The sequence below is a fragment of the Pinus tabuliformis genome, chromosome 1_1 (genome assembly GCF_031772625.1).
Source record: "Pinus tabuliformis cultivar Carrire ecotype Pingquan chromosome 1_1, CPIR1, whole genome shotgun sequence".
NCBI lineage: Eukaryota > Viridiplantae > Streptophyta > Pinopsida > Pinales > Pinaceae > Pinus > Pinus tabuliformis.
In genome coordinates, this window is record NC_142297.1 from 58,509,445 (window position 1) to 58,524,400 (window position 14,956).

The 14,956-nt window shown below is 33.6% G+C and overlaps 1 protein-coding gene across 1 annotated transcript; it reads right to left on the bottom strand.

Annotated features, from left to right (window-relative positions):
• Positions 1-360: 360 nt before the first annotated feature.
• On the bottom strand, positions 361-13,152 carry LOC149211545 (eukaryotic translation initiation factor 6-2-like). The gene is made up of 4 exons (XM_089388426.1): positions 13,003-13,152; positions 12,689-12,835; positions 611-1,292; positions 361-482 (listed from the first exon to the last, which is right to left on the bottom strand). The coding sequence occupies exons 1-4, from the start codon at positions 13,150-13,152 to the stop codon at positions 361-363; spliced, it is 1,101 nt and encodes a 366-aa protein (XP_089244552.1).
• Positions 13,153-14,956: the final 1,804 nt, after the last annotated feature.

A 14,956-nucleotide genomic window follows, 5' to 3' on the forward strand; every position in this document is an offset into this window, starting at 1 on the left:
ATTGATTTTCTGCCCAAAGACACGAATCTTCTTTCTGAAGTTTTGCGACATAGCTTTGAGAGTATAAACTTAAAAGACATCTTCACTTTCACACACGGGGAAAGGCTTACTTTGTCCTTGCTGATATGTTTTGTGTATAACTCACAATGTTTTTTGCAACAAAATATTACATCTGAGGGAGTGCGGATTTACCCTATAAAATTAATCTATAACATCCATAATATAAAATAAAACAGCCCAATTTTTTTCTCTATTCCGTTATCATCCTCTAATCTTTCATCCTATCCGGCGTCCTAATTCCAATCACAAACAACACCGGCGTTCAGAGCGGATGAACACACAGCCCCGGGAAGAGGCAGTTTACTCCCGCTTCTGTTTAGACGTGGGCCGTGAGAATAACCTGGACAAGGAGTGCAAGTTGCATTCGATGATGGTATCGATGAAAGTGCAGGTATCTTCTCTATAATTCCCCTCTAGAATATCTGAAACATAAGATTCCGCAACAATAGTCCAAAATATAATAAAGTGCTAAACAAGCTTCAAAGCCGTATCAGTCACCAGTCCAATGTGATAGATCTAGAACAGAAATATTTAAAGCACCAAGCTTTACCGCTAGAGTTATCGGCTTTACCAAATTTGACTAGACAATCACCAATTAACCCAGAATATAAACTAGGTTGTGATTCTCTCAACTTGAAAACACTTTCGATAACAGACAATTCAGTTGCAGTTGTGTCCAGACCACAAAAAACTGTCCAATCATTTACAATCATTCCAGCGCCTATTACTTCACTTCCACGATTGACAGTGCCTGCCACAAGAGGTACTTGAAGAAGAGTTGATAATTCATCCAGATCTTCTATTGAAGTGTGTGGATGGACCAGACCACCCCTATTGGAGAAAACACTATAACTCCCAACAAGAATATTTCCCGCAATAGTTTGCCTGAAAACCTCAACTCCCAGAACGTCTGCTATTAATTCTTCTGTCTCCCTGTCCAGGTCGGTATGAATGAGAGCAACATGATCATTGCACACCACACAATTGCCAAGCGCAGATAGTCGTTCTTCAACACGTTGCACCACAACTTCATCAGGCAAACTATTCCTCAGGTGTTGAAGCTCTTGGTCGGTAGTTGTATTTGGCAGCAAAAGACCATTTTTGTTCCCAGCACAAAGATGGCCAACAATCCTGGTGCCTCCTATAGATGTCTTCACAACAGGAATAACATCTGCCAGCTCTGCCTCAAATGTGCTGTAAAAGTGCTCCGATACCACATATTGAAAATGAAACTAACTTAAACAAATTACAGAAAAACACATATAAAAATCAGACACAAAATATTGACGGAAAAAGGCTGAAGCTTCATGCTTACTCATGTATTATCTCTCATTCATACATTAAAATAATTGAATATAGTGTTACAAATAAATAAATGAGAGATAGTGTTTACAAGATAGTGTGTGCTATCTTAGACACTTTTGGTTGAGATAATTTCTCCTTTGGTTGAGATAATTTCTCACCAGACACACACCAATATAGGAGTTACCTAAACTAACTCCTATCTTAGAGGAACAACCCAAAAGTTAGGCACAAATTCCCAACTTGGAATTTTTAATTAATTAATTTATTTTTGGATTTATTTTGGTATTTTGTTTAGTAACTTGTTAAATATGGAGCTAAAGTCTTTGATCCTTTCATCTGAATTTGATTTTCGATTCGAAAGGTCATTGATTAAGGAGGTTATAGGTCTGTCATCACCAAACTTGGCAAGAAATATTTCTTGAAAAGTATCCCAGTTTCTTATTGAACCTGCTAGAAGGGAAAAATACCAAGATCCTGAAGATCCTTGGAAAGTATAAGGAAAGATTCCAATTACAACGTACTCATGTGCAACTCCATTAAGATTCATGGCTAGCATAAAGTTATTAAGATGTTCTTCAATAGGAAGACCATCATCTGGATTGTACTTAGGTAACCATTTTTCTAGATTTACTGGGAGAGAATTTGGATTAGAAACGAGTACAACACCAGGATTTGTCCAAGGTGGAGAAGGTTGATTGGCCATAACTTGAGTCGAAGGCTAAGAAAATGGGAAGGTCGCCTAGAAGTAGGTAAGGATGGTGGAGAACTTACTACTGGATTAGTATTACTGATAACAACACTAATTGAAGAAATGGATAGTTGAGGAGAAGTGGATTGAATAGAAGTGAATGGATGGGAAGGCGAAGTGATCTCGCTGGTATCCAATTCTGATCTTGATGTGGTAACTTTTTTATGTCGTGAATGAATGAGAAACTCAAAAGGAGTTATTCCAAGCCTTTCACTTTGTAATATTGTTAATACACTAGTTTCTCGTAATAAGGAAGTGACACTTTCTTCATAAGCTTCGTGCCTCTCGGGTTTCTCAGCAGAAATGGATATCTGTTCCAATTTCTGTATCAAGGAGTGAACTTCGGGAGACTAATGAGTGTAATCTAGAGAAGGTGATTGTCTTAATAATTCAGGAGACGATGGAGATGTTTCTACAACTTCAGATTTTTGATCCGAAGATCTTGGACGAGATCTAGAAGGTATAGAAACTATGGAGGGGTTTTGACTCTTATGAATGTTTCTCGATTGATCTTTGGATTTATATGCCATTCATAGTCGGATGGACCTCCTTCTAGTGCCAAAATGTGAAGGACTCAGATTTTTGCTATTCGACCATGGGGGATAACCACCCGGTCCGGACCTTAAAAGTAACTCTTTTTCGTTTGGTGTGGTGGCTCTGACTGGGGATGATGGGACCAGTTTCCTAGTGTGGGTTTTAAAATGAGAGTGGGTGGTTTTCAAATGATTACAATAGAATAATGATAACTAAATGACATATTCTATCATGCAAGTCTCTATTTAACTTAATCTAATATAAACACAGGGATTATGTGTGATATGCGATCTAAAAAGATTATCTGTTTTGACATGTGATAATAAAGATCAATCACGTATAAAACAGAGATGATAATGTGTAAAGATAATTTCTTTGACTAAATAGTTAGTCAAAGAAATGTATACAATATATCACATATATTTGATGATTATATATGAAAATAAACAATTTCAGCTAAGCATCAATACAATAGTGCAATTGACACATAACATAAAGAATGTATTCCATATATAATTCAACAACGTAAACTTTGAAACGGGAACTGATAATATTACCCGTTTTCTATAGATAGCAAAAAACTGACCCGATTTTGAAAAGGGGTGATGCAGAACACACATGTTTTTTTAGAGCATAGTTTTTGGCACTATAATTTTTTTTATGTACATTGCGTTTTAGAATGGTAGTGATTTTGATGTTGATTTAAAAAGATGGTAATTCTACACCATGCCCTATTTTTAAAAGTTATTATTATTATTATTATTATTTTTTTAATGTATGAAATGTAAATAATTATTTTGTAAATTTAATAATTATGGAAGTGGTCTTCTTCTTCATATTTTCTTGTTTTTATTTTTATTTTTTTGGTAGTGAGGTTTTTATTGTTTTGTATATTTGAAGGTTGATATTTCCTATTTTCGATATTCTACATATTTATACATCGTTAATTAAATTTTCAATCCACATGAAATAATTGTCTTTAAAAAACATATATAAAAAAGACAAAAATAAAAAATAAAACCATAAAAAAATTTGGAATATATATATATATATATATAGTAAGTAAAAATAGAGAAATAAAAAAAAAAAAAAACATTAGCAAAAACTAAAAAAAAAAATTAAAAACAAACTAGTTAAAAAAAAAATTAATGAAAAAAATTTAAAAACTAATAAAATTAATATTAAAAAAAACAAAAACAAACTCAAATTAAAAAAAAAAAACCCAAAAAATATGAAAATTATTTAAAAAAACAAAAAAAAATATAAAAATATTAAAAAAAACTAAACAAAATTGTCAAATTTAATTTTTGTTCTTAAACAATTTTGTTTATTAAAATTATATATATTGATGATGATGGTGGTGGTTAACAAAATTTAAAAATTTAAAAAAAATATTTAATTTTTTTTAAACAATTTATTATTATTATTATTTTTATTTTTTTAATTAAAAAAATTTATTATTATTATATATATTTTTAAATATATATATATATATATATATATATATTTTATTTTAAAAAATCATTAATTTTTTTTTTTAATTTTTTTAAAACTAATTTCATATTTGTGAGAGATTTTTCGGCGAAAATCACATGGAATACCATTTTTCGACACGTTTCGAACCAACTAGTGTGGTTCATCGTCAGGACAAGTTGAAGAAACAGATCCAACCTAGCAAGTTAAATAGTCTGAGCAGAGCCTCCAACGGCTAACTTGACCAACAGCTAGTTTGACTCTAGGACCGGGGTCAAAATTATTTTATTAATTTAATTATTAATCTCTGGGATCAATATATAAATATATAATTTTTTTTAATGGGTATTTAGTTAAAAAAATGTTATAAAAATTATAAGTTTATTAGTATTTAAAGGAAATCTAGTTAAATAAAGGACCTTATAATATATGAATAAATTGAATAAATATATAAAATAATTTTATTTAAAAGAATTATTAAAAGTTATAAGTTAATTAGTTGATGATGATGATGGTTAACGTCCGCTGAGACCAAATAATGATCTATCGGACCTAAAAAGACAAATTATTTATTTTGATTTAAGATTTTATTCCTATGCTCAAAAAGCTTGGAGAGAAGCCTCCCTAGTTACATAAAGGTCATTATAATATCAGAATAAAATAAAGTAATATCAAAAGAATGTTAGGTTAGTTAGAAAATTATTTAAAAAGTATAAGTTGATTAGAATTTAATTGGAAAATTAGTTATGTAAAGGACCTTGTAATAAATTATATGCATAAATATAATATATATATCTATATATATATATATATATATATATATATATATATATATATAATTGAAAAGGGTGAATATTTAGAAGAATTATTAAAATTAAAAGAAAGTTAGTACCAAAAGAGCTTATAAGTTATAATAAATGAGAAAATTAACACTCTTATAAATAAAAAATAATAATAATAATAATAATAAATAGATTTATTTATTTATTTTATTATTATTATTATTATTTTTTTGAGGGTTAATTTTCTCATTTCTTATAACTGTACTAATTTTCTTTTAATTTATTAATTTTTCTAAATATTCACCCTTTTCAATTATTTTTATATATATATTTTATTTATGCATATAATTTATTACAAGGTTCTTTACATAACTAATTTTCCAATTAAATTCTAATCAACTTATACTTTTTAAATAATTTTCTAATCTAACATCCTTTTGATATTACTTTATTTTATTATGATATTATAATGACCTTATGTAACTAATTAACTTATAACTTTTAATAATTATTTTAAATAAAATTATTTTATATATTTATTCAATTTATTCATATATTATAAGGTCCTTTATTTAACTAGATTTCCTTTAAATACTAATTAACTTATAATTTTTATAATATTTTTTGAACTAACTACCCATTAATTTTTTTTTATATATTTATATATTGATCCCACAGATTAATAATTAAATTAATAAAATAATTTTGACCCCGGTCCTAGAGTCAAACTAGCCGTTGGAGGCTCTGCTCAGACTATTTAACTTGCTAGGCTGGATCTGTTTCTTCAATTTGTCCTGACGATGAACCACACTAGTTGGTTCGAAACGCGTCGACAAATGGTAGTCCATGTGATTTTCGCCGAAAATCTCTCACAAACTTGATATGGATCACAGAAGCCAAAACTCTATAATTGAATTTCATATTTTAATTTAAAATTTAAAAATAAAAAAAAAAAAATTTAAAATTTTTTAAACGTGGCCGCCCTCTCCCCTGCTGCCTATGGCGGCACGACCGTGGGTGGAGGGGCCTACACACAGGTCCTCTGCCCACGGCTGCGCCACCACGGGCGGCCGGCGAGCGGGCGGATGATTCTGGGAATCGGCTACCAGCCCCTCGACCACCTGTGGTGGCGCAGCCATGGGCAAAGGGCCTGCATGCAAGCCTCTCCGCTGTGGCTGGGGGGTGGGCGGTCGATTCTGGGAATCGGTTGTCTGCCCGTGGTGGCGCGGCCGTGGGCAAAAGGCCTGTGTGCAGGCCCCTCCGCCCACGGCCACACCACCATGGGCGGCAGGAGAGCGGGCAACCACGTTTAAAATTTTTTTAATTTTTTTTTTTTTTTTTTTTTTTAAATATTTTTTTTAAATAAAAAAAAACAATAATTTTTTTTTAAAATTTTAAAATTTTAAATTAAAATATGAAATTCGTTTAAGGAAAATTAAAAAAATTTTAATGAATTTTTTTTAAATAAAAACATATTATTTTAAAAATAATAATAATAATAATTTTTTTAATAAAAATAAATTGTTTAAAAAAAGTTAAATTTTAAATATTTTTCTGGTTTTTTAATATTTTCATATTATTTTGGGTTTTTTAAAATAATTTTCATATTTTTTTTGGTTTGATTTGGTTTGTTTTTTATTTTTTGTTTTTGAGTTTATTTTTGTTTTTTAAATATTAATTTTACTAGTTTTTAATTTTTTTAAGTTAAGTTTTTATTTATTTATTTTTTAATTGGTTTGTTTTGTTTTTTTTTCCTAGTTTTTGCTAATTATTTTTTCTTTTTAATTTCTCTATTTTTACTTACCCAATTATATATATATATATATATATAGTTTTTGTTTTTTTCCAAATTTTTTTATGGGTTATGAGATAGTTTTTTTTTTTAACATTTTTTTTTTTTTATTTGTGTCTCTTATATATATATATATATATATATATATATATATATATATATACATTTGTTTTTTAAGTAATCAACATTTATTAAGGAATTTAGACTTCTGTGATCCATAACATTGTTTAGAAAATCTTCGGCAAAATCACATAACCAAACTTTTGTCGACGCGTTTCGAACCAACCAGTGTGGTTCATCGTCAGGACAAGTTGAAGAACCAATCCGGCTTAGCTTGAATAAATAGAGCGTGCAGAGACTCAACAGCTATAATGCTAACGGCTAATTTGACTTAATGTTCCTGGTCAAATCACTAAATTAATAAATTAATGTTTCTAGAAATATCTAAAATAGGCAAATAAATGAATTCATTTACAAACAAATAGATATATTAGTATTATTAACGAGAATCCATAGTATAATATTAATATTTTAATTATAATGGTCATTATAACTTATAATATAAATTAAATAAATCAATCCAATATTATTTAAATATAAGTGAAAGGTAATACATCACTCTTATTTTAATAATTTAGTTACACTAGGTAAAAGTGTAATAATTATTAATGGTCCATTGGTAAGTTAGGACTTTACTATTTAGTTCTTTAAAATATATCATATTTATTATTTAAAATAATGGTCCATTAAAATACTAAGGTATATACAATAATATATGTTTATTAAATAATCTATATCTACTTATTAATTTGTAATTCCAAACAAGATGTTAAAATATTATTATTCCTAGAATTTAGTTATAATAGGTAATTACCATAAATTAGGGTAAAGTCTCATAATATAACTTAATATTATCAAAATTTATCCTTTAAACCTACTGGTCCAATACTCAAAATTCGTTCAATATTTTATTCAAATAAAAATATTAAGGTAAATAAGTCCTTAGGTAAATATATTATTACCTATAGGGTGGATAAAGTCCAAGTATATTACTAGTAGAATAACTAATATTAATGGTATTTCATAATTTATCGTTTAAACCTAATGGTCAAAAATATATATTTATTCATTCCAAAAATAAAGATAACAATGTCATTAGGTAAATGAATTATAACTTATAAGGATTAAAAAGGGGGGGTTTTTAGACAATAGTAAAGGGAAACTCAATTCTAAGGCTATAATAGAAATAATTATAGATGTATGAATAATGAAATAATGGAAAAAACAAATCTAATTTTAATAGTATCATAAATAGGTTAAGGTTAATACAATTCCTAACTTAATAAAGACTTAAACATTCCATAATAATCGGGCCAAACTGCCAAAAGAAAAATTAAAGGAGGGGGGAGACAGACACCCTAAGATAAACCAAAAAAAAGGGGAGAATGAGGAGGCTAGGAGGATAAGGCTGGGACCCAGCAACTGCTGATCTTCCAGCCATCATCCCTATTAAGATTGTTCGGCCTTTTCTCAATCTCCAGGGCCTCTCTAAATTTGCGATGGTGAAACTGCGCAATTTTGGCAATGACCTGAGCCTCCTCTATACATACATGATGCATAGTCTTCCCCGCATGCTCAGCCAGGGTCGAGGACTTGGTCCTGCCATGTCTTAAGTCAGCCGAATGCTCACTAATCCGCTGATTGATAGAGCGACCAGTCTCACCAATATAGGGGGTCCCACAGGAACACGGAATGACATAGACGCCCTTCATGTCCTTAGGGTCAACCGGGTCTTTCACAGACCTGAGGGAGCCACGGATAGTATTGAGAGGTCTAAAAGTTGCGGGAACATCATACTTCTTTAGAATCCTCGCAATCCTGTCCGTGATTCCTTGGATGTAAGGAAGGTTCACACCCATGATACGATCATTAGGAACCCTTCGGATTGAAGGCTCCTTCTTGGCCCTGAGGAAGGCTTTCTGACCTAGGCGCCTATTGTAACCATTCTTCTCAAAGACTTCTAGAAGGTGAGCCTTCTCCGCTTCTAGGCTCTCCTCATCCGAAATTCTGACCGCACGGGTGGCAAGCGTGCTAAGAACCCCTAACTTCTGAGCAGGGAAATGATGCGAAGACACATGCAAGTATTGCTCAGTATGCGTCTTCTTTCTATACACCTGATGAGAAAAGGAACCATCCACTTTCTTAGAGATGAGAGCATCCAAGAACGGAAGACAACCATTATCTTCTTTTTCCATCGTGAATTTAATGGCGGCGGATTGGTTGTTGAGGTGACTGAAGAAACGATCCAGCTCATCAGGACCATGAGACCAGACAACACCAGTGTCATCAACGAACCTTTTCCAAAGCTTAGGTAAGAGGCGAGAGGAGGCCAAAGCCCTAGACTCAAAATCCTCCATGAAGAGATTAGCCACGACGGGGGACAAGGGGGAGCCCATAGCAACTCCGCAAGTCTGTTCATAGAATTCTCCCTTGAAGCTAAAAAAGGTAGAGGTAAGGCAAAGCTCAACTAACTTAGCCGTATCAGGGTCAGTTAGCTTATTGATAACCATCATGGCCTCATTGATAGGAATGCAGGTATACAAAGAGACCACGTCGAAACTTACCAAAATTTCCTCGGGCCCAAGATTAATTTTCTTAAGATCCTCAATAAACGAAGCTGAGTCTCTTACAAAGGACTCAGTCTGCCCAACCAAGGGTCTCAATTTTGCGGCGAGGAACTTGGCCAGGAGGTAAGTCGGACCACCGATGGTATTGACAAAGGGTCTCAGGGGGACCCCCTCCTTATGGATTTTAGGAAGACCATAAATCCTAGGAGTGATGGGGTTACCCTCAATAAGTTTCTGGGCTAGAGGAATCGTGGAATTGCACGACTTGATCGCAAGGGCGGCCGCTCTGGAAACCTTTTTGAGGGGATTCTTCGAAAGCTTCTTATAACTTCAACTATTACACAGATGGTCAAGCATCTTATTTCTGTAATCCTTTCTATCCATGATAACGGCGGCCCCACCTTTATAAGCTTTTAAGACCACGACGTCATGATTACCGTTCAAGCTCTTCAGAGCCTCAAACTCAGCCTTGCTGATATTGCTACGGGGAGGCTTAGCCCTCCTCAGGGTGACGGCACAATCTTGCCTAATCGTGTCTTTAATCTTATCAGGAAGGTTCTTAATACCGAATTCCACATCGCAAATGATGTCCTCAATCGGGATTTTTCTGGGAGCTAAGGCAAAATTAAGACCTTTCCCTAAAAGATTAAAAACCGCAGGCAGAAATGAAAAACTTGAAAGATTAACCACTCTATTGTCCTTAGGAAAGGAACTCGAATTTCCCGCCGACATACCCTTAATATCCATCTTACAAAATCGGCTATCAAACCCACCCAACACTCCGTTACCACAACTATTATTAATATTATCCATATCAGCCTTATTATATTTAACTATTACCGCATTATTATATTTTGAGTCTAGGGCTTTGGCCTCCTCTCGCCTCTTACCTAAGCTTTGGAAAAGGTTCGTTGATGACACTGGTGTTGTCTGGTCTCATGGTCCTGATGAGCTGGATCGTTTCTTCAGTCACCTCAACAACCAATCCGCCGCCATTAAATTCACGATGGAAAAAGAAGATAATGGTTGTCTTCCGTTCTTGGATGTTCTCATCTCTAAGAAAGTGGATGGTTCCTTTTCTCATCAGGTGTATAGAAAGAAGACGCATACTGAGCAATACTTGCATGCGTCTTCGCATCATTTCCCCACTCAGAAGTTAGGGGTTCTTAGCACGCTTGCCACCCGTGTGGTCAGAATTTCGGATGAGGAGAGCCTGGAAGCGGAGAAGGCTCACCTTCTAGAAGTCTTTGAGAAGAATGGTTACAATAGGCGCCTAGGTCAGAAAGCCTTCCTCAGGGCCAAGAAGGAGCCTTCAATCCGAAGGGTTCCTAATGATCGTATCATGGGTGTGAACCTTCCTTACATCCAAGGAATCACGGACAGGATTGCGAGGATTCTGAAGAAGTATGATGTTCTCGCAACTTTTAGACCTCTCCATACTATCCGTGGCTCCCTCAGGTCTGTGAAAGACCCGGTTGACCCTAAGGACATGAAGGGCGTCTATGTCATTCCGTGTTCCTGTGGGACCCCCTATATTGGTGAGACTGGTCGCTCTATCAATTAGCGGATTAGTGAGCATTCGGCTGACTTAAGACATGGCAGGACCAAGTCCTCGGCCCTGGCTGAGCATGCGGGGAAGACTATGCATCATGTATGTATAGAGGAGGCTCAGGTCATTGCCAAAATTGCGCAGTTTCACCATCGCAAATTTAGAGAGGCCCTGGAGATTGAGAAAAGGCCGAACAATCTTAATAGGGATGATGGCTGGAAGATCAGCAGTTGCTGGGTCCCAGCCTTATCCTCCTAGCCTCCTCATTCTCCCCTTTTTTTTGGTTTATCTTAGGGTGTCTGTCTCCCCCCTCCTTTAATTTTTCTTTTGGCAGTTTGGTCCAATTATTATGGAATGTTTAAGTCTTTATTAAGTTAGGAATTGTATTAACCTTAACCTATTTATGATACTATTAAAATTAGATTTGTTTTTTCCATTATTTCATTATTCATACATCTATAATTATTTCTATTATAGCCTTAGAATTGAGTTTCCCTTTACTATTGTCTAAAAACCCCCCCTTTTTAATCCTTATAAGTTATAATTCATTTACCTAATGACATTGTTATCTTTATTTTTGGAATGAATAAATATATATTTTTGACCATTAGGTTTAAACGATAAATTATGAAATACCATTAATATTAGTTATTCTACTAGTAATATACTTGGACTTTATCCACCCTATAGGTAATAATATATTTACCTAAGGACTTATTTACCTTAATATTTTTATTTGAATAAAATATTGAACGAATTTTGAGTATTGGACCAGTAGGTTTAAAGGATAAATTTTGATAATATTAAGTTATATTATGAGACTTTACCCTAATTTATGGTAATTACCTATTATAACTAAATTCTAGGAATAATAATATTTTAACATCTTGTTTGGAATTACAAATTAATAAGTAGATATAGATTATTTAATAAACATATATTATTGTATATACCTTAGTATTTTAATGGACCATTATTTTAAATAATAAATATGATATATTTTAAAGAACTAAATAGTAAAGTCCTAACTTACCAATGGACCATTAATAATTATTACACTTTTACCTAGTGTAACTAAATTATTAAAATAAGAGTGATGTATTACCTTTCACTTATATTTAAATAATATTGGATTGATTTATTTAATTTATATTATAAGTTATAATGACCATTATAATTAAAATATTAATATTATACTATGGATTCTCGTTAATAATACTAATATATCTATTTGTTTGTAAATGAATTCATTTATTTGCCTATTTTAGATATTTCTAGAAACATTAATTTATTAATTTAGTGATTTGACCAGGAACATTAAGTCAAATTAGCCGTTAGCATTATAGCTGTTGAGTCTCTGCACGCTCTATTTATTCAAGCTAAGCCGGATTGGTTCTTCAACTTGTCCTGACGATGAACCACACTGGTTGGTTCGAAACGCGTCGACAAAAGTTTGGTTATGTGATTTTGCCGAAGATTTTCTAAATAATCAACATTTATTAGTTTTTAATTTTTTTGGGTTAATTTTCTATTTTTTTAAAAATCTAGTTTGTTTTTAATTTTAATTTTTTTCTTAATTTTTCTATTTTTACCTACTTAAATATTTTATTATTATTATTATTATTATTATTATTATTTTCCATTTTTTTTTCTTTTACCATTTTTTTTAATGGTTTACAAGATATTATTTTTTTATTTTTTTATTTTATTTTTTTTTTTTTCCGGGGAAAATGGAGTGCGTAATTTCTATTAAAAATAATAGCGATTACATGTTGTAGATGCCAAAGCATATGCAGATGTGTGGCAGTAGCCACTTACAAAATCCAATACTTCAGAGAAGTATGCTGTAAATGCCCTCAGACAGGGCAGCCAGATAACAGGGTGTGTAAACCCCAACAGGCGTATACGCCAAACCTTAAACAGGGTGTGTAAACCCCAACAGGCGTATACGCCAAACCTTACAAACTAATAAAAACAGTAAATAAACGAGAGCTTCTGTGTATGAGCAGAAGTAGTTCAAATGGCAGCCCAAAATTAGTGGGGAGAGGCACGAAATGGGAGGTCACCTCCGCCATCCCCTCAACTCTCCACCAAAATCCGTAGAAGCCAGTGAAAGAGAGCTACTCATATACCCCGAGAAGCCAGAAAACAACCCCAAACCAGCAACAACCATGGACGAGCGGCACGAATGGATGCAGAGACAGACTCTGCAGCACAGATCCCTCAACACTCCCCATAGCTGCATAGGTGACAGGCATAGGACCAAAAATGTACCCAGCCATCAGCACAGGAGCCCAAACAGGACCCGGAACGAGCTGAGGCGGGTCAGTTCCGGGGGCAGAGGCGACTAGGGCAGCCACCTCGCCCCCATGAAGAAGATCAGAAGCCCAAAAAACCTTAGGCCCCACCTGCGGCGCAGAACAAGTCGCAAGGCCAAAATCCCCTGTCGAACCTCAAGGCAAGGTCAAACGGAGAGCAGAGAGCCGCCGAAGCACCAGAGGACACCGCCGCCGCTTAGCCCAAAGCCTGAGTCGCGAGAAGGAAGAAAAACTGCGCGAGAGGAATGGGGGAGCCGAGGTCAAGCTCACGCCGCAGAAAACTGGTCGCAGAAGCTCCTGAAGCGTAAGTTCCTCAGCAGATAGGCACCCGGTCGAGCCCCCGCACAGATATCAGGCGAAGGTAAGAAGGAAGGTCGTCCAGCACCCCCGCTGCCGCAGGCCGCAGCCGGAGCCGAGAAAACCCTAGGTTCGCCGCCCAAGTTCTTCTTCCCATTTTTTTTTTTTTTTTTTTTTTTAATTTTATTTTATAATTAATTTTGTTTTCTTTTACATGTTTATAATTGTATTTTTTTTTGTTAGTATATATTTTAATTTATGTTTTGTTTTTGTTTTGTTTTTTACTTTTTTGTTTTGTTTTGTGTTTTTCATTGTTTTAATTTTTATTTTATTTTATGTTTTTATTATTTTTTTAAATTTTAATGTTTTTCGGGGTCAAGATAAATATTTTAAGCCATTATTTCGAAATGTTGAAATTTTACTTTTGAAAAAAAAAGTGTTTTCCAGCGATAACACTTTTCATTTTGAGGGTGTTTTTTGGACAATTTTTGCGCAAAAAATTGGTTTTCACAGCCATTTTTAAAACATGTTGAAAATTTACCCAAGAAAAAAAAAGTTGTTATTCCAGTATCAACACTTTTCGTTTTTAGCATTGTTGTTGATGTTTTTTCGAGGTTTTTTTGGCCAAAGTTGCCGTTTTGAATTTATAGTTCCCGTTTCAAAGTTTACATTGTTATTCATAAAAATGAAGTGTTATCACTATAACACAACAGAACTAATCATGCAAGATAATAATACCATATGTGTGAAGTCCTGCTCATTTAACTAGTGACATAGATCAACTCCTCTCTTCAGATTAAATTATTCCCCAAGTATACAATAGTGCATCAACAAAGGAAAGTAGTCTAACATTCAAAAGAAATGACCATGTTACATAATTTTATCAAAGCATTCACAATTTACAAAAGTGCATTATTTGCAAATGTTTATGATAAAATTCTGGACCCTTCCCTAAATGCATGAGAAGGGTATAAATACTATCTATCTAAGGTTCAAAAATAGATTATACAAAATATTTGAGGAGGTTTCAAAGAACCTCCTCCTAACTAGCAACTAATTCTGAAAATAAAAATGAGTTGATGAGTAGAGGTTATGATGATGACTTGCTGTCTGCCAACTTTTCCTTTATATCACATATATCGGCCATCGGTTTCATTTGAGGAGGTTCCTCATACTGCGTTTTGACCTGTCCAGTGAAAACAACATCTGTGAGGGGTGGCAACATTCAATGCATTGAGTGGAGCGAGCAATTGAGGGACATGATTTGGCTGTGAGGCTTGACGAAATATTGCCAATATGCCTCTCAGTCAGTCTTTGATAAATTTACGATTGCTTCTCTTTGGGTTTCCACTCTTTCCTTCCAAGTTTTACCCAAGTCATTTAAATATGGCAGCGATTTCAGGTCACCCTGTTTCACCAGGTTGGTGGTGTGCAAAGTATGGTTTACCGCTTTTACTATGTTCTTGGATAC